We start from the raw sequence: 26,801 nt of genomic DNA, 5'->3' as shown, positions 1-26,801 counted from the left end.
CATGAATGTCTGTCCTGCACCATCAGCAGGGTGGATTTCAGCTCTCTGAGTAATAAGTGTTTGGTACTGTATGTTTGATCATCTTAGCTTTAATCACATTTAGACCTTTGTTTCTGACCTTTTATTCCTTACGTCTAGCAGGTCAAATGTGCAACACAGGGCTTTACTATTAAGCACTTTCTGTACTTTCCAATGTACCTGAGGTTTTCATGTCAGAAATGATAACTTATTAAATTTTTCAACGTGAGATTCCCTCCCTTCATCAGAAATAGATCTTTCACTGAAATTATTTTAAGGTGCAAGCAAGAGAATGACAGGATGTGTTCGACTTAAGATCGCCAGTATCTTGCGTACACATGACACCTGCAAGATAGTCTCTTTTTGTTACCCTTTGCTGTTTGAGTGGATCATGTTCAAAATGAAAAAAATAATCAGAAATGGAAGATTTATTTTGAAGTTTAACTTGTGTGCCAGGTTGTAAAATTTGGTTGTACTGTCTTAAAAACAAATGACAGCAAAATTTGACTATATGGTTGCGGTCTGAGAAGTTTATTTTTTTAAGATCTAATGTTATTTTTACAGTAGCTTTCTATTTTTTATGGAGTTAATGACGTACAGATGTGTGCATTGTAGTTAGAGAAATTACTGCAAATTTTGTGCCATGATGTGATCGTGTCAAGATTTTATTCTGCAGAAAAATGAATCCATTTAATCTATTTAACTACTTTGTCATTTTTGTTTCCTTTTATTTGCTGTCAGATTTGGTCAGGCAGCATGAGAGCGTGAGCCAAAAAAGAACCAAACCAAAAAGCTTGAGGACTTGTTAATACACACTGTAGGCAAGGGACGTTTCCAGGGATGACTCCCAACCAGGGAAAGACCCTCAGAAATGGGCACTGGCCCAGGGAACAGGGACATCTGGTCACACTATTGTAGGAATCCCAACTTACAGTAACTACAACTGGAACCAGTTCACATGCATAAAATGTGTGTGTGTGTGTGTGTGTGTGTGATGATCCATGCCTTTTTGTGTGTGTATGTGTGTGAAAGAGCGTCCAGAGCGGTCCTGGTAATGCTGAGACACCCGTTGAGTGGCTGTGTTTATTTTTGGGTCAGAGACAGTGTGTCAATGGCCGCAGATGCGTCGGAAAGGAAGGCTCTGAGATACAAGCAAACTCTGGTCAGTGTCCCTCTCTGTGTCTCTTTACTTTCTTTTTATCTCCCTCCATCTTTCCCCATCTTTATGTGTATGCCAACCTCCATCTGTCACATTTATGTCTGTGCCGTGTCCACACCGTCTTTGCCAGAATCACTTCTCTCTCATGACGCACCTGTATTGGCAGTGCCGACTGCACTTGCATGGACGGTGTTTGTCTAGTTTAAGGTTTGTGTATCTGTGAAGGAAAATGTGTCTGTGAGCTGTAGTTATGGTTAAAACCAATGAGCTCATGTAAAACAACATTGTCATGTACACACGGTCAAGCAACAGGTGCCGAGGCACTGCACCTCCTTTACCCCTGATCTTGGCATGCACGTATACATGTGCACAGGCATGCATACATGATACATTTTGACACTGTCTTGCTGTTTCCTACTTTCACTGCCACCACCTGTTTGCTAGCCTCTCTGCACCTTGTTTCTTAAGCCCTGGTCAGGCTTAACACGTAGGAATGACTTCTGTGAATTGTGTATTACAGTTTTCCTGTGTGTGGTTGTGTGTGTGTGTGTGTGTGTGTGTGTGTGTGTCCTAACATGTTTATCTGTATATATCAGTTACATGTGTGTTAATGTTTTTGTATGGTCGCTTTCATGTTTAGTCCCGTGTATGTGTGTCCTGGATGTTTGCACTTGTCTTCCAAAGAGGAGAAACCTGATCACACATGTGCAGTGGCGCCTATTCTCACCATTCATGCAAATATGGAAAAACCAAAGTCCATCTGGATGAGTTTGATTAGAATATATTTTATCTCTGTTATTGTTATTTATGTTTCTGTTTATGAATGTACACTGCAAGACCAGAAAAGTTCCAGGACTTGTGTGTTCCTATTGAATTCATTTCAACAGCTCTTACATAATTATTTGTTTGAACATGCAGCTTACATCCAACAGTGGCCTCTGTAGCCAGGCACAGGAGGTTTCCCGTAACAAAAAATGAAAAGAATCGGAAAAAAAGAGGCTAAAAAAGAAAAAAGTTATGGAAGTGTCTTGCGTTCACTTTTTATTAAGTTAAACAGGTTATTTTTTTTTTCAATAAAATATTTATTTTCAGTTTTTCTCACTTAATAGTTACATTTTTTTAAATATATTTTTTCAATTTTTTTTTCTCTTTATGAATTAAGTTTATTCATTAGAAAATTATTTTTAGTGGAAAATTATTAAAAAAGGAACAGAAAAAGCCCAAATCTTATAAAATTATCTAAATAAAAGAATAAAAAAAAAGTCTAGTTTGGAAAAACATTTTTTTTCCTTGTTTTTTTTTTCAAGTGAATGCAATATGACTCTGTTAACACGATGTTCAGGTCTTTTTTTCTGATTTAATCTAGTATTCTCAGAAGTGAATCTTTGCTTGAATATTGCGTTGGGCTCTCATTGTAACACTATAAATCTATACTGACAATATTGTGTTACGGTGTGTCAGGCAGGAATGCTTTCTGGACCCCCAAGAGTCAGACGCTGAGCAACCAAAAACAGCAGAGAGTGGTTGGGTTAAGAAACAAAAGGGAATTTAATAGAGTCTCTTTGAACAGTATCCAAAGCGCAGTATAAGCCACAGGCAGGATCCAGGAATCACGATGGTTCATGGTAGGCAGAGTGGATGACAGGCTGAGCGTTTGTGTGGAGCTGGCTTGAGCTGGAGATGGATGGGAATCAAGGCGACAGGAAAGCAATCCAGGAGGGAGGCGTAGCAGGCAGGGCTGACAGAATCCAACGAACCAGGAACCTGAACACAAGACAGCGTTAGAAGACACGAGTTGGGATTTTAAGCAGAGATCTAGAGAGGCCACGATATACCAGGAAGTAACTGGACGATCCGGCGAGGAATGAGGAAAGATCAGGTGTTTAAGTATGCAGTGGTTGATGGGATGAATGAGGTCCTGGTGTGAAGATCAGCCCAGGTGAGGTGATTGCTGCTGCTGACACTCTCCTGGCTGGGGACAGACATGACGCACAAGACAGACAGAGGGAGCCAGACGCACACACTAGGGCAATCCAGAAACATAAACACACATAGGGGGGACAGACAGGGACCCTAACATATTGTAGCTAAATCAAATCAAATCATACCTTTCTGGCCGCACTCAGTTCATCCAGTTGAAAACATTTACTTCCCAGTCACTTCGAGTCAGCACTGGTGTGCCCCAGGGCTCTGTCCTGGGGCCCCTGCTGTTCATCATGTACCTCCTCCTCCTCAGTTATATTTTTAGAAAACACCACATACACTTTCATTGCTATGCGGATGACACCCAGCTCTACCTCTCCACCAAGCCTAACTCTGCTCTCACACCATCTTCCCTCACAGATTGTCTTCAAGAGATTAAGTCCTGGTTCACCTCAAATTTTCTTAAATTAAACGACAGCAAAACAGAAATGTTATTAGTAGGCACCAAATCCGCTCTCTCCAAATCTGACAGTTTCTCCATTCCCATTGATGATTCTTCCATTTCCCCGTCCCCTCAGGTAAAGAGTTTGGGTGTCATCCTCAACAGCACTCTGTCTTTTACATCTCAGATCAATAACATAACCCGGTCAGCATATTTTCACCTTCGCAATATCAACCGCCTCCACCCCTCCCTCACCCCTCACACCGCTGCCATACTCGTTCAGTCTTGTCACCTCCCGTCTAGACTTCTGTAACTCCCTTCTGTTCGGTCTTCCCCAAAAAACACTTCATAAACTTCAACTGGTTCAGAATGCAGCAGCCCGGGTCACTACAAGAACCCCATCCACCCATCACATCAGCCCTGTTCTGCAGCAGCGCCATTGGCTCCCCGTCACCTACCGCATCCACTACAAAATCCTGATGTTCACCTACAAGGCCATCCCTAACCTCGCTCCTCCCTACCTTTCTGATCTCCATGTCTCCATACCAGTCCATTCCCTAAGATCCTCCTCCTCCACCTCATCGTTCCCCCAGCCCGCCTTGTTACCATGGGGAGCAGAGCTTTCAGCTGCTCTGCTCCTCATCTCTGGAACTCACTCCCCCCAGACCTCCGTAACTCTAATTCTATACAACTGTTCAAATCCAAACTCAAAACACATCTGTTTAAACTGGCATACTCACTGTAATATTTCACACTGCTTTTTATTATTGTTTTATGCATCCTTTAATTTGAGTGTATTTATTGATTTGTTTTATTCTTGTGTTTTATCCTTTAAGGTGACCTTGAGTGTCAAGAAAGGCGCCCACAAATAAAATGTATTATTATTATTATTATTATTATTATTATTATTATTATTATTATTATTATTATTATTATTATTATTATTATAGGCACAATAGAAATAGTATTTATTCATTGTGAAAGGTGTCATTCACTTCCGAATCCTTGAAGTCTGATGCATTCAGCTGCATGGGCTGTGTGGTGTTGATATGCTGGAATGTAAAGGCTGGTGATCATGAACACCTATAGAATTTAATAGCTGTTGAAATCTTAAACCAATGGGTTATGCAGCAAGTCTCAGGTCATCAAACCTGTGGGTGTGCTCTTGAAAGCTCTGTGGACTGTGGTGACCCTTTTTGTTTATACTGTGACTCATGGCAGGAGGGAGGGATATACACAGAGATCTGCTTCAATTTTCTGCCCTTTATTTCCTTTTATTTTTTTCCAAATAGACAATCATAATCACACCCCAGCTTAAAGCTGATATAAAGACGGGCCACGTGACTGGAGACTTGGCAGCCATGTAGGGAATGTATGGAGTTAAACCCTTCTCTATTTTAGAAGACCTTCATATGCATACGTTTGACTTCAAATACATGCTTATGATAGCATGTGCTCATATTTATTCATACACATGTAGCTGTGTGCAGAGTTATGTGGGGATCAGAGGGCCTTTCAATGACATTGTTCCATAAATGAGGTATGAGTCAGTTTGGAAAGAATATCATTATAAAAACGTTTTCAGAAATATATCTGAAAATCTAGCAGTGCAGAGGAGATCCACCTAATTCAAGACTGATAGTTTAATATGCAAACACATACACAACAACAACAAAAAATTCAGATCTTATAACTTAGGTTAGTTTCTTCCATCAGTGTTTTCTGCCGTTAAACTGCTGTAGATGTAAAATGGAAATTAAGTATACCAAAAAGTTAATTGGTTTTTAGTCCTTTCAGTGATGCAGATGCTTCAGTGGATGTTTAGCTAAATCAGATGTATCATACACATAATGATTTATTTCTTAAGTCGATATGACCAGTGGATATGTATTGTTTATCTATAAAGCCTGCATTGCATATTGTGCATAGTCAAGACACTCCAACTTTTTTATTCTTTAAAAGAATATTGATAAGTATGAGGTCAAAGTCAATAATTTACAGTAATTAAGGTTTAAACTCAGATTTTTTTCAGGTTTTAGAAGGCTGTTTGAAGCCAAGCCTAGCCTTTAGTTTTAAATACATTTTCCCATATTTTCTTTAAAGCGACGCTGATCAACTTTGGCAGATATGTGCACTTTGGAGCTGCAGAGTTTTACATTGGGGATATTATTGCACATACACTTTTTCTCTTTTACAGTTTGGACTAAGGCCCTAAGAATAGACTTCTGATTATAGTGAAGTATGTTAGGACGAAAGGCAGGAGTTGGAATAGTACAGGAGTTGGAAAAGTAAATGAGAGAAAGAGATGAGAAGGAAGGACAGTTGAATGTTGGAAACTGTGAGGCATTGTTTGTCTTTTAACTAGGGCTGGCCATTAATGCATTGATTAATTAATGGCATCTCTGAACACAGAGAAACCACATGCAGAGGCTTGCAGTCCAATGCCTCTTCCTCCATGCCTTGTCCTGCTGCAGCAGTGCGTCTGATATAATCAGGAGAGAGCAGGTTTATCAAAATGAAGAAAAGTTTTCTGTCTGGCACTCAAGAAAGGGGGGGGGGGGGGGGGGTATAGAGAAAAGAAGTGACATTTCTATTTGTCCATCAAACCCTTGCAAAGGGGCAGACTATTGCTATTTTTGGATGGAAAACTGATCCCAAAAGACAATGAGAAAATTTTTTATTTTATTTTTTTTAACTAAATGCAGTTTTATATGTAATTTTTGAAGCAAGACAGCAAAGTAAGATACTGTATGACTGTTTTACAAACATGAAGTATAAATTGGGCTTTCTTTTGCTTCTGGTTTAGTGAATCTTGGTCATAGTGAGGCTAAATTGGCATCCATCTTTTACCCTGTCTCTTCTCTGAACTCTCTCCAGCCAGTAGAAGTCAGTTTGATGTAGACTCTTTTCTTATCTTTTGCTATTTCACTTCCTGTCTTTCTTTTTCTCTCTTCCTCTGATAATGTTCTCTTTGGTTTCTTTGCTGAGTCAGCCAGCCAGTGTGTTGATATCCAGATGCTAACAGGTGACAAGGTGCCATAAAGAAAATGCTGCTGTCAAGTGATTTCCTGGGCTGGATACAAAGTTTTAAAGTCATATTCTAATGTAGTATTGCTTTGAGGATATTAAGTGGCATATTTGATTTTGGAATATTGCATGCTTTCTTTTCTATCTATATCTTCCATAATTGCCTGTTTTTGTATTTAGTGCTTCATCTTATATCTTGGAAACAGATGTTGTTACACAATGACCCAGGTGGAGCACATTTTGATTAGTTAACCATTAACCATTCTTTTGTCAATATTGTACTTAGGGTGTGGCACATTATACATTCCCATCAGGTGTTGGGTGAAGATTGGTAAGAAGCTTGTAACTGTGAACTGCATTTACTTGATGAAGCCTAGATGGGAAATTTTTCTAGAACTACAAATCGAGCCCTTTAAAAGGGGGCTTCTGGTGACTTTGGAGTGAACAGATGGCAGAAGTTTCCATGCAAAATATGTTTTCTGTTTTGAGGTTAATGAGGCTTTTAATGTGCAAAAATTGTTCCAAATTCCAATTTCTCAACTTAATTCTACTTTATACTAATTTGCATCTATTTAAATAGATAATGGCTCATTTGCACATTTAAATAGATAATTTCTGAGTGTTAATTTGTTTATTAGTAGAAACAGATTTTGGGAAATTTAATGGTAATATGTGTTAGTGAAAATAGTGCTGTGTATGTGTATATATATATATATATATATATATATATATATAAATATAATTTTTTTTTGTGTAAAAAATTAAACCTAAGAGAAACTGAGGAAGCACTGCAACGTACACAGATGGTGAAGAGAGAGGTGTGGGAACTGTAATGAGGAATATTGAATCACACTGGTACTAAATTTAGCCCGGAGTAGTGTTTCAGTGGCACTTGGGGAGCAAGGGAAAGAAATGAAAAGGAGACTGAAGCAATGACGGGAGTGGGTAAAGAACTGTGAGAGATTAGTGTAGGATTGAGTTTCGCTCATGTAGAGGAAAAACAGGAAAGGGGTCATGGTGGGACAATGTGGAAGTATTTTATTTATGACAACATAATAAACTTCTTGTAGCAGCAAGTCCTTCTTTTCCTGGGCTGAAAGTTGAACAGCTGTTTGCATTTCCAAATTTTAAATTAGGTTTAATTAAACTCCACAGGGGTGAATAGTGCGGATTAGCATTTTAGGTGATTTTTGAAGTCAACTACTTAGGCCAGTCATAAGTGATTAGTCGTTATGTCATAAACAATTATCTCCAAAGGGAAATTGTGGGAGATGTTTTTTTGTATTTTTATTATTTTGTAGGATCTAGTGTCTTCTATTGCAGTGATCCTTAACCCTGGTCCTCAAGGTCCACTAGCCTACAGGTTTTCCTGCTGCTACACACCTGGTTCCAATTAAATATATCTGTACAAGCTCTATACAAGTTTGCTATTAAGTCATTAATTAGTCAGGAGTGTTGACACTGGGAAACAATGAAAGTCTGCAGGACAGTGGGCCTTGAGGACTGGAGTTGGGGATCCCTGCTCTATCATTCAGCAGGTAGATGAGAAAGTGGGTCAGGGAGATGTCTGGATTGTACCTGGCAGCTGCTATGCTAGGTGAACTAGACACCGTACCCACAGAATTATTCAGCAACAACAAAACTAGTTATTTTTGCTTGTCTTTCCTTCTGGTCTTTTTGCTCCTGAAGCAACGTTTCACTGTGTAAATAAATTTATTGTTTTTGATAAGGAAAAGGACATTTTAACAATGCTATTAATCGCAAGATTTCATGCAATTAATCAGCATTAAAAATTTTAATCTTTGCCCAACACTACTTTTTACGTTTCCATTAAGTCTTTTAGCAGACACTTTTAATCAATTTTCTTAAAAGTGTAATGTATCATATTGAACTACCTTTAGTATAGACGGCATGCAATTGATTTTCATGATTTTTGTTAGTGGTTGAAACATCTTGGTGGTGACTTTAGGTGTGATGCCTGATGCTTTTGACAGGCAGCCATATCATGTCCGTTAATGTCTCTTTCAATATAGTGTGTGCCATAAACTTTTAGGAGATTGAGGCAGGAAAACATCTATAAAATGTATTTAGCTTCTTTGTTGAAGCACTTTGTGCACTTTAATGTTTTTACAGCAATAAAGATGCATTAAAAACAAACTTTAAAACAAATAGAAATAAAATAAAAATAAAAAAAGCTAAAATTAAATGGATAAAATGCAATAAATACAAGTTCCAGTGTGAGTATTTAACAGTAGTTTTGATAATAGGAAGAAAATAGAGAAGTTTTTAATCTTGATTTAAAACTGCTGAGAGTTTTAGCAGACCTGCAGTTTTCTTGGAGATCATTTTACATGTGAGGAGCATAAAAGCTGAATGCTGGCTCTCCATGTTTTAGTTCTGACTCTGGGAACAGAAGGTAGACCTGACCCTGATGACCTGAGGGATCTGGTTGGTTCATAACAAACCAGAAGATCCTGAATGTATTTTGCTCCGAAACCATTCAGTGCTGTGCAAACTAGCAGCAGAATTTTGAAGTCTGTGCTTTGACAGACAGGAAGCCAGTGTAAAGATCTGAGGACTGGTGACTGGTCTTATTGAGGACTCGGCCAGCAGCGTTCTGGAGAAACTGCAGTAGACTCCACTCTACTAAAGATAAATGCATGGACCAGTTTTCTAAATCCTGTTGAGTCATCTGTCCTTTAATCCCTGATATGTTCTTTAAGTGATAATAGACTGACTTCACAAATGTCTTTAATATAACTGCTAAAATTCAGGTCTGAGTCCAGGACTACTTCCAGATTCTGGCTTGATTGTTAGTTTTGAACTTACCTGTTTGAAACACAGTTCTGATTCTTAATCTTTCTTCCTTGGCTCCAAAAACTGTTATTTCAGTTTTGTTAAACTGAAGGAAGTTCTGGCACATCCAGTCTTTAATTTGATTGATGCAGTTGATCAGTGTTTGGATAGGACTGTAGTCTCTTGGTGATATGGTTATGTAGACTTTAGTACCATCAATATAACTATGGCAACATATTTAGTTGTTTTTCATCATTTGAGCGAGTGGCAGTATGTGGATGTTGAACAGCCGTGGCCCCAGGATGGAGCCTCGAGGAACTCCACAGGTTATTTTGGTTCACTCAGCTTTATAGTTACCTATAGACTCAAAGTAGTCCTTAAATATAGTTTTTTTTTTTTTGTTTGTTTGTTTGTTTGTTTTAATCTCAGCAGAACAACACATAAAACGTTTGTCTTTAAACACTGGAGCCCTTTATAAAAATATATTATTTAAATGGAAACACTTCCTGGTTTGAGCATTTTTTTTTATCTGAGGTGCTTTTTGAATTGGGCTGCAATGCATTTTGGCTCGCTGACCTATTTTCAGTCAGGAGTCAAACAGACTTAAATGGAGTTTAAGATTTCTTTATTGTGGAATTCCATGAATAGGAATTTTCTAACTGTAATGAACTTTCCATCAACAGCACTTCTCCCATAGGAATGGCAGAAAAAACAACAAAGAACTACAAATTGGTATACCTGAATACAACAGAAGATGCCACCATTTAAGCCACAGCATCCTCCAACACTCAAAGTCAACTACATAACATCATTAACAGTAAAAATTACAAAACAATTTCAGAACAAAAAATTAAGTTTTACAGTTTATGAAATGATTAATGATGTACTCCAATGTAGTTTTTCCCCCCCTACATTTGTGCAGTGATTACATTTGTAGGAGCCCTTTTGTTCTGATCCCAACCAACTACAGCACCTTTCACCAGGTCAGGACCACTGTGCCTTTTGTTGTTTGGGCCTTTGTTTTGTGCTGGCATTCAGTTACAGTACATTGTGTGTTTGGCTCATTAAATTTCACTGTGCAGTGACTAGCATTCCTGTATGCACGCACACACACACACACATGCACACAGGCACACACTCACATGTGCTAGCACACACAGCTTCTACAATGCTTTATGTACATGTGTGTCTATATAAATCCATCCATCTTTTAAACGCCCTGTCCATGAACCTGCTACATTAGAAGCTGTTGAAAGGTTACTGCATGGTCATCATAAGTGTTGGCATCACACACACCTTACCAGCTTGTCGCTTATATTCCTGGAGTGCAATTGTCTGCATCTGTTATAGTAGCACGAACACATTGGAGCCACAGCCAAATATTTGTTATATTATGTTGCAATTATTTATAATTCTGACTTGCTTAGATATGTAAATTAATTGATACCATGAGTATAGCTGGTTTATTGAATGCATATTTTTGCGGTGTGGGTACACATAATCCAACATAAATTTTTTATTCAAGTCTCAACTTTGGAGACCTCTAGTGTCACATCACAGCATTGCTTTAGCTGTCAGGGAGAACCTCTAACTTTAATTTGACTAAATTACCAAATTAACTAAATTGTAATTAGATTACAATCAATGTATCCTTCTCACATATCCTGTTGAAGTCCAAAGAAAAAAATTCCCAGTAGCATTCAGGTTAAAATACAGAAGAGAAAGTATCTGCATTATATCAGATTTAGAATAGAAAATTAATATGTGAAGGAGAAGAATAAAGAATGTGCTTTGGTAGGTTTATGTTGGATGTTTGAGATGTTTTGTTTAAAATAATACAATAAATAAAAAATACAAATGAGAGAATCTTCCATTGTGAGCTTCAACATGTTTACTAGTGGCAGAGAGACTGAGACAGGCTGGAATGAAAATTAATATCTTCCCCAGATGTCCTGGGTAGTTTTCAGGGAGCCTGTCCAGAGGTGATAAATCATATTTCCGCTTCCAATAGAGCTGCGTGGGTCAACATGGTCCCGTCTATTTTTAAAACGAATGCTTCTCTGCCAGAATACTATCACACTCCACGTTCTTACTCGTTACAATCTTGCTTTGGAACTGTTGGTGCAAGTTGATGTGTATGAATTAATGATTTGCCTTCTTGTGTATTAATTGTTGAACGGACCGGTCCACTGATTGGCTTACAGCTCTATGGGGAATACCAAGAGCACCAAGGAGGCTCGGGGAGGCGGGAGGCCACACGCCTGCTGACAGAGAGGCAGATCAAAAAACATGGTAATCACCATCACAACCATGGGAGGACACGGCACGGGCATGGTCGCCATGGCCATGGTCATCACAGCAGGCAGAGGACTAAATATCAGACCAACATGGACAGAGAGTGTACTGATGAGCAAACACCTGAACAAGATCTCACCTCGTCTATGAAGAAGAAGCGCTCCTACTCCAAATGCAGAGGTTAGGAGTACTAAATAATATATTTATGAAAGGGGATGAATTCATGCTTTATTTACCCTTTTTTTTGTCTATCTGTTTTTTTACAGACTGTATAGCACGAGTGCAGCGATTCCTTGTGACAAGGCTGGGAGAGGACTGGATTTTCCTGATTCTGCTGGGTATTACAATGGCACTAGTCAGCTGGACAATGGACTATGCCAGTGCAAAGAGCCTGCAAGGTACAGCTATAAAGATCACCACATTCTTAGGACATGAAATAAGTTAGATATTGGTGCCAAAAAAGGAAACCCCTTTTGGTTAGATTTCCATTCCCATTTTAGCTTTGCTTTCAGAAAATGTTAATAAGAAAATTCAATGGAAACACCATATACTTAGCTGTGGTGATTTTTGCTGAATTCAAGGAGTACTTGATGCACATTAGGTGGCCTGGAAATAACTTTTAAGAATTGCGTTAGACCTGGTTAATATCAGCAGCTTTAATTACAACCTCACCAGCTGTTTCAGGTCAGACTCATGTGACTGATCAACATCTTACCAGATGTAAAATAACTGAGGTGTTGCTAGAGAGTGCATTCATAAAAGCAAAACCATTTCTTGTCATCATCTCCTCAGGTAAGAGATCTAGTTTCAGGATAGGACAACTGCATCACTGTAACCTATACTGCCACCTTCTGGTGACACTACTCAGACTAGTTTTTCCACATCACTCCAGTTCAAGAAAACCTTTCTTAACATTTATTTACTTCACCTTCACCAGTAAATATACTGGTTCTGTCCATCATGCTTTTTGTTTCTTTTTATTCCTCTCTCCCCTTTCTTTTGCTCCTTATCAAGCCATTATTTTCATTTTGTCTCTATCTGTTCATCTAATTTGGTTATTCATCCAATTCACTCATGTTGCTTGTCAATTTCCTCTTTCTAACCCATTCCTCTTCAGCCTATAAATGGATTCATGGAGAGCTGAGGGGGAACATCCCCCTGCAGTACCTGGCTTGGGTTTCCTATCCTCTGATGTTTATCCTCTTTTCCTCCATCTTCTGTCACCTGGTTGCTCCTCAAGCTATTGGTCTGTACCTCTCTGCTTCCTCATTATCATCATTTATATATATCATACGTTTTTCTGTGTACAGCTGCCTTTTAGTTGGATGAAAATTTGAGAATCGTTACTTCAGGGTGGCCTAGTAAGTAGAAAGGAAAGGAGCTCCCATCTGGTGTATACTTTTGGCCCCATTTCAGATCCACCTTGGTTTTCACAGGGTGGGCCAGTCACAGTGTGTATCTGAGATGTTATGGGTTTGATAAAAATGTGACTTAACATTAAAACTCCAGTGAGGCTTGTCATTGAGTATTACATCACATGTTTCATAGCTCTGATGGGTAGGTCTCTTAAGTATTGTTCAGAGGCTTTTCTGTCTTAATAACACACCCTGGACATTGAAAATACAATGGGAGTTCCCACATTTTACGTTTGTGTATTTATCTTACAATACCAGGCTGAATTCAAAGATGTAACCAGGAGGTGAACAATATTTTAGTACATTAAAAATTAAGTCTGACAAATTCAGATTCTTATCCAAACATTTGGTTGCTAACCCTTCTGAACAAGGACAATATTATAACATTTTATCAAGGGAATCGTAATTTTAAGTGTTTAGTCTCTTTGTGTCATAGTTTTGGCGTAAGAGTACACAGGTGCTTTAAATTCTACAAGGTCTACAAAAGCTAGTATCTTCCCCTCCGGCTTAAACAAACTCTGTCTTACCTTCTTTTAAAGGTTCTGGTATCCCAGAGTTGAAGACCATCCTGAGAGGGGTTGTACTAAAGGAATATCTAACACTCAAAGCCTTTGTGGCCAAAGTCATTGGTCTGACTGCAGCTTTGGGCAGTGGCATGCCAGTAGGAAAAGAGGTAAGTAAAAAAACAAAAACGAGATTAAACATTTATGTATTCATCCCAACGCCTTATTGCTTCATTTATTTAGTTTTCTTGTTCATTTCTTTTCAGGGCCCTTTTGTCCACATTGCCAGTATCTGTGCAGCCGTTCTCAGCCGCTTCATGTCCTTCTTTTCAGGAGTTTATCAGGTAAGCTGATGTCAGGAAACACACATAGTTTCCATAAAATATTTAATTTGACAATCAAGAATGTGTACAGCATAAGATATTCTTCATCTATGTGATACTTTTCTACTGTTTAATGCTGTCTCCTCCCTCTCTGGATCAGTAGAACCCATACTGTTATACAGACATCCTCACAGTGGGCTGTGCAGTTGGGGTGGGCTGCTGCTTTGGTACTCCACTTGGAGGTACATGACCTCTTTTTCTCTCTTGTTTAACATTTTATTTTAATTTTATTTTATCCAGTTAATTTATTTGACATTTAATCTTATATTTTTTTAAATAAATTATTTTGTCTTATTTACTTTAATCAAATAGTTTATTTTAATTAATTTAATCTTATTCTATTTTGTTTCAGTCATTTTATTGTGTTTTCATTTTATTTTAGTCTTTTTTTTATTTTAGTTTCTCTTTCTTTCTTATTTTAGTTTCTCTTTCTTTCTCTTTCTTATTTTATTTTCTCTTTCTTTCTTATTTTAGATTCTCTTTCTTTCTTTCTTTCTTTCTTTCTCTTTCTTATTTTAGTTTCTCTTTCTTTCTTTCTTATTTTAGATTCTCTTTCTTTCTCTCTTTTCTTTCTTTTCTTTTCTTTCTTTCTTTTCTTTCTTTGTTTTCTTTCTTTTCTTTTCTTTCTTTGGGCATTTTCATCTATCATCAGCAAACATGTTTTGAAGAAACTAATCTAAAAGCCAAAACAAGAACAAGCTGAAAATATCCTGTAATATTTATTCATAGTTTAAGTATCCTCTTGAATAAGTTATTTTATTAGAAATGTAGTTTTTGAGGTGCCTGTCTAATATTTTATTGGCCTTTTTTCTCTCCACCAGGTGTGCTTTTCAGTATTGAGGTAACATCCACATACTTTGCTGTCAGAAACTACTGGAGAGGATACTTTGCTGCTACATTTAGTGCCTTCATCTTTAGAGTGCTGTCTGTGTTTAACAAAGATGCAGGTATGAAAGGGAAGGAGAGTATTAAGTTGATATTTTAGGCCTGATCATGTTACTTTCACTTTCTCAGACTTCCACCAGAGGGCGCCCTTACTCCAATATCCATCACGCCTTTATGCTGGCACACAATATGTATATGTGTTCTAAACACGTTTCATTAGATGCTGTGCTTCTCCATCACTTAACATCAGGGTTTGTTTTATGTCTATTTTAATGTTTTTTGTTATGAAAACACTGAAGCTGTTGAGTAAAACAAATGATTTTGGTTGTTACAAGGTTTAAGCTGACTTTTGTTCTGCTGAAATGACCACTTGGTATCCATTTAGTGGTTGAATCAATAACTGGTGAGATGAATTTCAACATTTCAAATTTTCTTTGTTTTCTAGTGACCATCACTGCTCTGTTCAGGACAAACTTTCGTATGGATTTTCCCTTTGACTTGCAGGAGCTACCAGCCTTTGCCATCATCGGGTGAGTGATTACCAAACTGAGACAACTGCAAATGACACACATTTGTAAGGTAAAAAACTTGTTTAGATAAAAACGATAAACAAACTAACAATTGCCAACATTTAGAGTTAAAGTTGGAGATGGGAATCACCTCAAATGCTCCCTGTTCCTGTCTAGTTGTGCTACATCTATATCAGTTGGCTAAATTACATAAACAAGAAATTCTGATGCTGCTTTAGTGATTTCCATCTATTTCTTTGCTTTCTTATTTTGCCTAAATCAATTCACCTCTCATGTTTTCAGTTCTTTGACAAACTCGATTCATGCACAACTATCTGTTTTTGCATTAGATAAGAAGTATGATCCTCCATTTCTCAAATATTTACCCTCAAAGATCTCCCAAATTGTTACTGACACCCTGGGACACTTCTTCTTTCTTCCTCAGATAGTTCATTTTTTTGTTTATTTTTTGGGCACCACGCACAAAACAAATTAATCTCAGAAGAGGCTAATTACCATATGCAGTCTTAGGGCAAGTAAACAAAAAGTACATTATCATCTCTTCTTCTTCTTGCCTTTTTTATGACAGTAATAATAGTGGGTCTTAAAAAATAAAGCATAAATTATGGTTTAAGATAAAACAGCAAAGTGATTAGATTCTAATTTAAACATGGCTTTTAATGATATTATATACATTTTACCATTACGATCCTAGTTAATCTTTCATACTCAATTTTTTTAAATCTTAAAAAACATCAAAACATTATGCAAATTGCAAAAACTTTGTCACATGTTGCTTAATCACTGAACTAGCCGGCATATGGGAGGTTGGACTCATGTGAATCAAGTTAGGTGGTAAAAGCATTTGGTGGTAAAACATCTTGGGGGTGGTGGTTATTATGGTGATGATGATGCCAAAGGCCAGCACTTCCAAGTTTTTATATTTTTTTATATCTATACTTCTATACTTTGGCATATTTCTACATTATACCAAAGATAAAAAGTGACGTATGACTCAACGTACTGCAACATGTCAGATTGCCTCCTCTCCTGCTGTTCATGCTTGACAAATTCATGTGAAAACCACCTTAGGTTTTAAGACCAAAGTAAAAAAAGAGAAACCCCAAAAACCAATTTAATTTGTTGCTCAACTGTTTACTTGCAGTGAAGAAGCCGTTTTTGGCCCTGGGCAATCAATGAGCCGGACTTTCTTCTTCTTTCTTTATGGTCAGCAGTCGTTTTGGGGAGTACTGCCCCTTGCAAGCAGTTATTGTTACTGCATGACATGATCAAAGTGGTTTGGTCTGCTTGAGTAAAGTGTGAAAGCAAACTAAACAAAAGTGCAAAATTTTCGGAATTCCCTGTCCAATCAGAGTCCACCGAACAATTCTGGTGTGTATGTGCCCTTAATATCAGAGGTTTATGTGGTGTTGGTTAAAGTCTTTTTTGTAATATTCATTCATTCATTCTCTGTACCGCTTATTCCATTACGGGTCGTGGGTAAGCTGGAGCCTATCCCAGCATTAACAGGTGAGAGGCAGGGTACACCCTGGACAGGTCACCAGTCCATCGCAGGGCCAACACATAGGGGACAAACAACCACTCACACACACACTCACTCCTAGGGAGAATTTAGAGTCATCAATTAACCTAAACATGCATGTCTTTGTAATACTTTATAATTAATTTATTTTTCCACAGATGGAGATTTTCTGTTTTCGGGGCAATTTTCACATGTAGTGCATTGAAAGTGTTAAATGCTTGTTAACTTAATTTGACTATATTATTTGTGCAGGATCTCCTGTGGGTTTTTGGGAGCGTTTTTTGTCTATCTCAACAGAAGAGTGGTTTTGTTTATGAGACGACCAAACGCTATGACTCGCTTCCTGATTAAACAGTAAGTCTCTGTATGCTTGGTTATGAAAATTTTATGTATTGCAATTTCTACCACCCAATTCCTTTTTTTTTTTCTTTTCTTTTCTTTTTCTTCCAGTCGACTGGTCTTTCCTGCTGTGGTTACGTTCATTATCTCCACCTTGACTTTCCCACCTGGATTTGGACAGTTCATGGCAGGCGAGGTCAGAGCTCAGATCTTGTCAGTCTTATCTGTCTCTTAAGCAAACGCAGAATGCCCTACATGAAATTCATATATGAACATCTGCTATGTTGACTATAAAATGTACATGCTTTTGAAAACATTTGGTCAATATATTTATTTACAAAAAGGAGCAAAACTTTGGTGCCCAATAAACAGAATATTCTCTGGCAATTGTCATTATCCCCTGAAAGCCAACTCAGAGCAGCAGGTTTTAAAGCTCCATCCAGATCCATCCAGATCCGCAATACAAAGAAATCTGTCACCAACAGTCAGATCTTTTAGTATTTTTCTTCTTAGTTTTCCTTTGGTGTGAAGCATCATCAGAGAGGCATCAGATAAATGGGAGGCAGCTCATACCTTGAACTGATGCAACATCACAGGATTATTTTGGTATTAAAGTTCAAACTGTGACCTTTCTTTGCTTCAGTGAGCCCCCTAATGTGTTTTTGTGTGCCCAAACAGCAGCAAGCTTTGGTCACGCAGTAATATTCATGTCATAAAATTAATTCAGTTAAATGTGCAAAAGGCTAAAAGGACTTAAAGACTTAATGTAAAGATCACTATTTTTGATGTGTGAAAATTGCTCGATTTCAGGGTGCATTTACGATGCAGATTTGGAAGATTCTTTATGAACAGAGCTCAGTTGTGTCACAAGGCATGAAGGTTTGAAACTTCAATAGTTGCAAGATGTAGCTTCAGTAATTTGCCCTGCTGCATTAAACTGCGTTGAAATAACTATAATATCTTGTGCGACAAGGGTGAGGTAGATAGATCAGCAGTAAACAATTAAAAAACAGTATTTTAAAAGCAGACCTCTGGAGAAGAAATTCACCAAATCTGTGGCTTTCTTTGGTCATATGAAATCAGAGTTTTGTTTTTCCTTCTTTGATCGACAGCATAATAAGATTGAGTTGATACATCCATGCCTTCACACAGCCTTGTAGGAAGGTGCTGCATCAGATGATTTAATGTCAAAGTCCCTGCTCTGCTGTTCAAGCATGAATGTGTGAGAAGCAACTAACAGGAGGGAGACTGATTAGGGCTCCAACTCAAGGAACTGCAAATTTATGGTTCTCACACCTGCATGCTGTCATTGGCTGGTGTCTAATCACCTACTGGCAAAAGTTTTCAACCTAAAACCCAAAGGTTTCAACATGGTGAAATGAGAATCAACACAGGGAATATAAGCAGAGGATTTTTTTTTTTTCAGTAAAACACATAATCCTTTGGAAACATGGATGAGGGAGGTTGCTATTATATGTAGTTAGTAATATTTTTGTAGTATAGTTTTTGCACATTTTGTGACAACATTAAAACCCTAATATTGTGTAGGCCAATTTATTTATTTATTTATTTTTTTTACTTCTCCCGTACACCATGGTAGCAGGCAGAATGATGGTCTGGCTGCTGTGTTGTGCAAAACATATTTGCTTTGCCAAGGGGAGCTTTATGGGTATAAGGCTTCTCTTGATAAGCTCGCTCATTCATTTATTCATTCATTCATTTTAAATTATGGAATTTATGGAATCTTGCTAGACCTGGTGGAGAGATGTCGTGAGTTCTGGAGGAAAAGTAATACATCATCTTAGGTTCTATATTGTTTGTATGGATTCCTTTAATTTCTTTATTTTGTCTTCTGGCAGCTGCTAAGGGTTCAATAAAAATGGCAAAAAGTGAGGGAGAAGGCCCCTTTCTACAAGAGTCCCATGGGTTGTGTTGGGGCTTAATCCATTTTTGGTCACATTGGCTATATGTACTTGGACAGCAGCATTTTGACTATTGAACTCAATCTAAGGCTGGGCTTACACCAGAAGACTTTTAAAAGATTTGCACAAGACTCTGTTTAGTCTTAAGTCTCAGCCTAGTCTCAGACTGAGATTTGACAAAGACTGTGAATCTTGTAGGGTCACAAATCACAAGACTGCAACTAGATTCTTTTAGCCTTTTATTGTGATATGTTGGACAGTTGATTTCAAACAGGGCTGATCTGCCCACAGTAAAGCAAATAAGCGGAGAATTTCACTCCAGGAGGGAATTACACATCATCATTAAGTGTGGCTTTACATCTCCACCAGGTGTTACACCGACTCATCAGAATCTGGAGGGATGAATGAGTTTCTCTTCTTCTCTTATTTGTTAGATCATTATACTGTAACACATAAATGATCCACAGCAGACATTTACTTCTAACAACCACTCGCTCCTCTTTCTGGACGATTTTGCTGTTTTTGTTGTCCCCCGTTTTTGTTTAAAGTGGATTAATTGAGCCTTTTCCTCACCCAAAAAGTATGTTGTTTTTATACACTAACATTCTTATTCTGCTGTGAAACAAGCAACCTGATGTATGAAAACAAGCTGAAAATAATCAACAGTTTAGTTTATTCTTTATTATAAAAATAAAAGAGGCCCAAAGTCATTCATTAGTTTAGCGGATTTGTGTACTAAGGCAGCATGTAAACTGTGAAATGATATAATTGAAAATCTGCTAGTTGTAGTGGGATTAGTAGGGGACATTTCTAAAGAGGTGGAAATCACTAGACAGTATTTTGACTAAGCTGATCACAATTGCAGATATCTCAAATTGTGCCACAATGCAATTTTTATTTGATCTGATTCAGGAGCCATTGATTTGAAATGAGACGATGTCACATGCTGTTTTAACAGTCACTTCCATTTAAATGAAATTGCAGTTAACAACTGGAATATCAAAATATATTTTTTTCCTAAACTGAATTTAGGTTAAGAATTAAAAAAAAAAAAGAAGTTATTTTAACAAAATACACTGTACCGTATTAAATATATTGAGTTTTAAATGTTTAATATAACCTAAAAGAAAACTGAAAGAACTAATTTAAATTTGTACTAATTAAAGCAGGATATAGTGTAAACCAGGCGTGCCCAAGTCTGGTCTTAAAGATCAACCATCCTGTAACTTCTAGATGCGTACCTTCTACAACACACCTGAATCAAATGGCTCATTACCAGAGCTGAGTGTGATGCTGATGAGGAAATTCAGCCATTTGATGTGTTGGAGAAGGGTTGCATCTAATTGTTGCAGGACAGTAGATCTTGAGGACTGGACTTTAGCCCTGGTGTAAACCTATTGATTTTCTCAAACAACAAATTTTTAGAACTTAGTTATAATAACCAAGTTAGTTTAATCAGACTTTACCACACCTTTGGATATCGAAATTTTCTTAATCAAATTAAGAAATTTTGGTTGTTAGAACAAATTGTTTCCATTGTGATGAAAACAATTCTACTTGAGTTCTTTCTTAAGCTTGTCATTAATGTTATTACCATATGGGTGTTTCATAGATTATTTTCAGTTTAGAATTATGCATTTGGCTCATTGAAAACTGAATCAAGGTATTTATGTAAATTTGTGTATTGTTACACCCCTGCATTTCAACACAATGGAGCTAAAGCTGAAAATATACTTGCTTTTAATTACAAGTACACGTTTGTCTTGGCTGCCTAGCATAGTTTGCCTTTGTTTGATGTGTTGTTTTAGAAGTCCTTAGAAAGTAATGCTTTGCACTTGAAAGCTGCAATATGACTGGAAGTAAGCTATGGGGATCAATAGTGGCAAAAATGCTGGAAAGTTTCGAAGCAAGACATGACATTCTTGTTTCAAAGGCCTTACATACCATCTACGACACTGCTGCTGTAGTTTTCTTCTGACATGATGAAAAAAATTAACCAAATAACTTCTCTAATAACCTCCTTTATTCAGGGTTGCCCAAGTCCAGTCCTCAACTTTCTTCTACTATCCTACAACTTTTAGATGCAACCCTTCCCCAACACACCTGAATCAAATGAATGGCTCACTACCAGGCATCTGCAGAGCTGAATGACATGTGGATGAGGGAATTTAGCCATTTGATTGAGATGTATTGAAGAAGAATTACATCTAAAAGTTCCAGCATAATAGATCTCGAGGACTGAACTTGGGCACCCCTATGCTACATTTATCATTTTGTTTGAACCACACACATTCTGCAACTCACTCCAGTCTCTAATGCGCTCCCAGTGGAATCCTTCAGTAACAATCCTGGTACACAAGCAAGTACAATTACACTCAGAACTGGTTTCCTTCACAAACGTGAGGTTAAAATGCAAGCATGTTCTTGGCCCAAGACTGGCATACTCCACATAACTAAATTTTGTTGTTGCTTACTGAGAATATAACCACTTTTTATTCAAGATAATTAGAAAATGCTGTTTTTGTTGCTGAGTCTGAGTATGGTCTTAAATAGTGAATATTGTCATTTTCCTGTGCATGTAAATGTATCTAATGCAATCTATGGAGTTTCTATGTCATGTTTGTTTTCTCTTTGTTAGGTCTGTAGAGCTGCTGTTTTTTGTATGATGCAGCAGAGCATGTTGTGTATGCATAGGCAACCATGTTTACATGGGTGGTCCATGTCAAATACCAGGACTAAAGGTCTTCCAGCAAAACACTGCATTATAGCATGACCAGTGTGGCACTGGCTTATTTAACTCATTTCACCTGTCAGCAGTTTTAATGTTTTGGCTGATTTATATATCTAGAATATTTGAACACAATCACCATATTAATGTGCATCTGCGGCCTCATTGTGAAGTCAGTGTCCTTGTTTCTACATGAATTGAGTCAGCCTGTCTTGTAGTCTTCTCTGCTTTACAAAAGGAGCTTCAAGGTGAAATCTCAGATAGCTGTGTATCAACAGCTCACTAAGCCAGAACTAAAGGCTCATCATGTGTTTCACAGATGCTCAGAATAGACTGCTTAGCAAAAACCAGGTGTGTGAGAAAATGCCTGTGTGTGTGTGCATATGTCAGTCAGTAACACCTTAACATGCTTTACACCCTCATTGTAGAAATGCATCACACCTTTTAAACAAATGCTCAGGTTTTTTTTTTTTTTTTGTTGTTTTTTTTTTAATGGCAGTGGATTTGGGTGATATATTAATTTAAATAGCTTCACCTCAGAGAGTCGTGTTGCAAAATGGATCCAACATTTTTTGACAGAAATCCCTTTTCTCCTGTATGAGTGCATATGGAGCTTTTATAGCATGAAATCCTTCCAATCCAGCTTGATAGCACAGTGCAGAATGACAGAGGAGGTAGCAAAACCAGAAGAGATAAGATGCTGCAAGGTTTGTGGACCAGACTTGAACCCACAACTTTAAAAAAACATGAAGAGGAGAGGCATTTCATCCAGCTCTTCCAAGGCTGTCAGCAGCTTTTCACAGGGTTAATCCTCACATTTTCGCTGCCATTGGAAATGATACATTTCAGGGACGAAATTCAACCCTAACACCAGCAGGAAGTTTTAAGCAGTGGTGTTGTTGTTGTCCCCCCTCCTAGAGAGGTATTATTTGAGGCACTGGGATTTGTGTCTGTGAGCAAATTCAGAGTTTTATGCAAATGTGGAGGAACATAGCTCAAGTGAATTAGTCATTCATGACTCATCAAGGAATGAGTCATTTTACATTGCCACCAGTGCCCATCTTTCCAAATTTCCAAATGCTTTACTGCCTGTTTTTCTTGACTTTCTTCCCCTCTTCATCTTTTTTTCCCTTTTGTCTAATCTTTTTTTCTTTCTTCCTTTTTTCCTCTAATCTTTTCTTCTTTCTCTGTTTCCTCTCTTGACTAAACCTCCTTTTCTTAACCCTGATCACCTTTTATAAACCTTTATTTTTGACCTTATTATCCTCTAATGTGTACTTGCTTCCCTTTACCTTCGACCCACTTCTTCACCTCATTTTTCTTTTTTTCTGTCATTGCTTCCACTATTCTTTTTAACCAACATCAATTTCTGTCTCTCTGCCCACCTGACTTAGATTTCTAACCACTCTTCTATTTTTCTCTCTTGCTGACACCCCTCTATGCTCCCCCTTCCCTTCTTCTGCTTCCACTGTTTTCTTCCTCTTTCTACCTCCTCTCCCACCTGTCTACAGTTGATGCCCCGAGAGTGCATCAGCTCTTTGTTTGATAACTTCACATGGACGAAGATTTCAGGATCTCCTCCCCCAGTCGGTCTGGGCCGCTCCGCCGCCTGGCTGCATCCCGACGTCAGCGTCTTTGTCATCCTGCTGCTCTTCTTCCTCATGAAGGTATGTGGCTGCTAGGGGATTTTGCTGGGTCACTTAGATATTCATGCGCATATCAAGCGTGTGTCATTGTTTCTGTGTGTGTGTTTCGGTGCATTGGTCTCTGCAAGTGCATGCTTGTCTTGCATCTGCCAGTATGCATTGGTGTGAGCTTGTGAATGTGTGCGCGAGGGCCGGCTTCCCTTGACGTCAGCATCTTCGTCATCCTTCTCTTCATAAGGGGCATTTGTTGCAGGTCATTCATGTTCTGTGTTGGTGACAGGGACATCTGTGTATGTGTATTTGTCTTGTTTTTTCTTGTCCAAGGTCAATGGTGTTGGCAATCTGCCCATAGTTTTAGCTTTCTTATATTTTCTTTAAAGCAGGCACACACACACAGACACACAGGGAGATTCACGAGTATGCTGTCTTATGAGCTTAGACATGCACTGTATATAAATCTAGGCTAGGTGCTTGGGTGACTGTGAATCAGCAAAAAGTTTATAGCACTTTGAAATAATTCCGGAGAATGCATTCAAGTAGAAAAATAATCACTAAAATACTACAAACATTTTAAATAAATGGTGGAGGAATCATAAGGAGGCAGCAAAATAGATTGAGATGAATTTGATAAAACAGTATTAACCATTTTAAGTCTATATTGATGAGACCTGGCATTAGTAAATGTCTAAGATAATCCTATCCCAGTTGGAAAGTTTCAAGAACAGACCCATAATCACCCAAGTTCGCATTAAATTTTAAAATATAAATTTTTGCAGCTGTGATCAGCAAAGTTTAACCGTGTATATAAATTATATCAGTGATGAGGAAATGGGTGATATGGTGTCAGATGGTTGTGATGATGTATGACAGATTCAGGCGTTCATCAGAGTGATGGCATGTGGGAAGAAACAGAACGTGGTTGTGCTGGCATACCATGTTCTTTGGCACCTACCAGAAGGAAGAAGTGTGAACAGGTTGTGTTTGGGGTGTGATGGGATAGCAATGATGTTTCTTGCTCATTTCCTGACTCTGGAGGTGAATAAGTCCTAGATGGAGGACAGTTTGACACCAAAGATCCTCTCTGCTGTCCTGATTGCCCTTTCAGCCTGTGTCTGTCCTGTTTGGTGGTTGAGCCAAACCAGACAACCAGGAATGTGCAGAGAACTTACTGGATGACTGCATTGTAAAACTAGATCAGCTACTCCTGAGGGCAGTGTTTGTTCAAGTAGTTAGTCCATCTCATGACCCCATTTGGCAATAGTCATCGATATCCATAGAAGATGCCAAATTGTAAGAAGGGAGATGGAGGTGGTTTTTAGATTTTAATTACACTTATATTTTTAATTTTTTAATTTATTTATTTATTTATTTTTTTTTACAAATATTAATGAAAACCTTCTGTGGGTTTTAAGGTCACATGAACAGAAGTGAGGAACTTCTGTGGTGGATGCTACTAAAATCACTAATCAGCTATGAAAAGGTGCCAACAAAGTGTGTTAACAAGCCAAACAAAGGTTGTAATGATTGTAGATTCTCTTTGTAGAATTTTCAGAAATGGCTATGATTTTACAGTGATCCAATTATTAGTCATTAATTTCACAACTTATTTATTTTCATCTTTATTCCAACATTACTAAATGATAAATCAACAAAAGGTTCCATTGCAACAAAATCACCTCTGCTATGTAAACAATAAATAAATACTGTATATTTACTCTGAATTTCTCATAGAGAAAAAGTGTACAGGACTTCTACTTGAACTTAAGCTTCTACTCGGAAGGTTTTTCTATTTTTGTAAATTACTTTACGGGACTTCCGGTGCCGTTATAGAGGGGATGGCAACTTAGCACCTCGGGTCGGTGTGTCTCCCCGTCGGCGATTTTACGTAAGAAGTTTGAGTTAGATTGGGACAATGAACATATCAAGTATTTAGGAATACACCTGACTAGGGACCTCTTCAGGCTCTTGCAGGCAAATTATGAACCAGTATCCTTGGACATAAAAAGCGATCTATACACTTGGAACCTGGTCCCTTTCCTGGGCATTAGCTCTAGAGTAAGTGCAGTTAAAATGAATTTACTCCCCAAACTACTATACCTATTTAGAAATTTGCCTATTGAGGAGAACGAAGACCAATTTAAGGAGTGGGATAAATGGATTTCCAGATTTATTTGGCAAGGTCAGAAACAGAGGATCAAATATTCCACCCTTCAACTCCCCAAGGAAAATGGAGGGCTAGGCCTCCCATGCCTCAGAAATTACTATTATGCAGCTCAAATAGCCCCCCTCTTAAATTGGTGCAATAAAAAATATATAGCTAGGTGGAAGGTGTTGGAGCTCAGTTTATCAAGTCAGTTCCCCGTTCAGGCTGCTATTGCGGATACGGGTCTGATGGGCCGCTTGGAAAAACTAGGGAACCCTTGGCTGTCTCACACACTGCAAGTCTGGCAGAAGGTTACCAATTCTTGCAAACTACATACAGTTTTAAGAATTTTTAGATGGTTTGCGTATGACTCTGACTTTATTCCTAATAAATATTACTCTAATTTCAAATCATGGTCAATGTGCGGCCTTTCAACCTTTCTTTCACTTACTAAAAGTAATATTGTCCACAGCTTTGAGTCCCTTCAGGTCAATTATAGCCTGGGGCGAAGTAAATTCCACAAGTACTTGCAACTGGGATCATATATTAACAGTGAATATAAATTGACCGACCTTTCGAAAGCTGAGTCAGTTTTTTTTTTTTTTTTTTTACCAAATCCTGAAAAATGCTAAGGATGTGATCCCCTCCAAATCCACTTCAAAGCTATACAAAGCTATTTCCTGTGCCAGAGCTGATAACACCCAGTATATAAAGGCTAAATGGGAAAGGGAATCTGGGATAGATATTACTATGCTGTGTGGAGTAATATTTGGTCTTTTTCAATGGTCGACGTCCAGTTCCATGTCCTGGAGAGAATATAATTAGAAGAATATAATACGATACTTCAAACCAGGAAAATTATAAGGGAGCTCCTATGGCATGCTGGAGACAGTGTGGCTTGATTGGTGCCAACCACTACCATATCTTTTGGGAATGTCCCAATTTAAAGACCATATAGGATATACAGGCTTCCCTAAGTGCAGTATTTCAGATTCAAGTACCCTTGAGGTTTGAAGTTCTCTACCTAGGCCACATTATCTTTTTGAACCATAGGAATGAGGTTAAGTTGTTTCAACTACTTTTAGTGGCAAATAAAAAAGCAATTACTAGGAGGTGGCTGAGCCC

The 26,801-nt window shown here is 38.0% G+C and overlaps 1 protein-coding gene across 1 annotated transcript in view; it reads left to right on the top strand.

Annotated features, from left to right (window-relative positions):
• The first annotated feature begins 1,129 nt into the window (after positions 1-1,129).
• Positions 1,130-26,801, top strand: part of clcn1a (chloride channel, voltage-sensitive 1a) — a 45,894-nt gene continuing 20,222 nt past the window's right edge. The window contains exons 1-11 of the mRNA XM_042011623.1: positions 1,130-1,180; positions 11,570-11,840; positions 11,927-12,058; positions 13,615-13,748; positions 13,845-13,922; positions 14,065-14,143; positions 14,783-14,908; positions 15,292-15,376; positions 17,151-17,252; positions 17,349-17,433; positions 23,399-23,554. Coding sequence (XP_041867557.1) covers positions 1,130-1,180; positions 11,570-11,840; positions 11,927-12,058; positions 13,615-13,748; positions 13,845-13,922; positions 14,065-14,143; positions 14,783-14,908; positions 15,292-15,376; positions 17,151-17,252; positions 17,349-17,433; positions 23,399-23,554 — 1,299 coding nt within the window. The remainder of the gene's footprint in view (positions 1,181-11,569; positions 11,841-11,926; positions 12,059-13,614; positions 13,749-13,844; positions 13,923-14,064; positions 14,144-14,782; positions 14,909-15,291; positions 15,377-17,150; positions 17,253-17,348; positions 17,434-23,398; positions 23,555-26,801) is intronic.

This window comes from Melanotaenia boesemani, chromosome 17 (genome assembly GCF_017639745.1).
Source record: "Melanotaenia boesemani isolate fMelBoe1 chromosome 17, fMelBoe1.pri, whole genome shotgun sequence".
NCBI classification, from domain to species: domain Eukaryota; kingdom Metazoa; phylum Chordata; class Actinopteri; order Atheriniformes; family Melanotaeniidae; genus Melanotaenia; species Melanotaenia boesemani.
The sequence above is the reverse complement of the archived record's forward strand: the minus strand, read 5'-3'. Positions and strand labels throughout refer to the sequence as shown.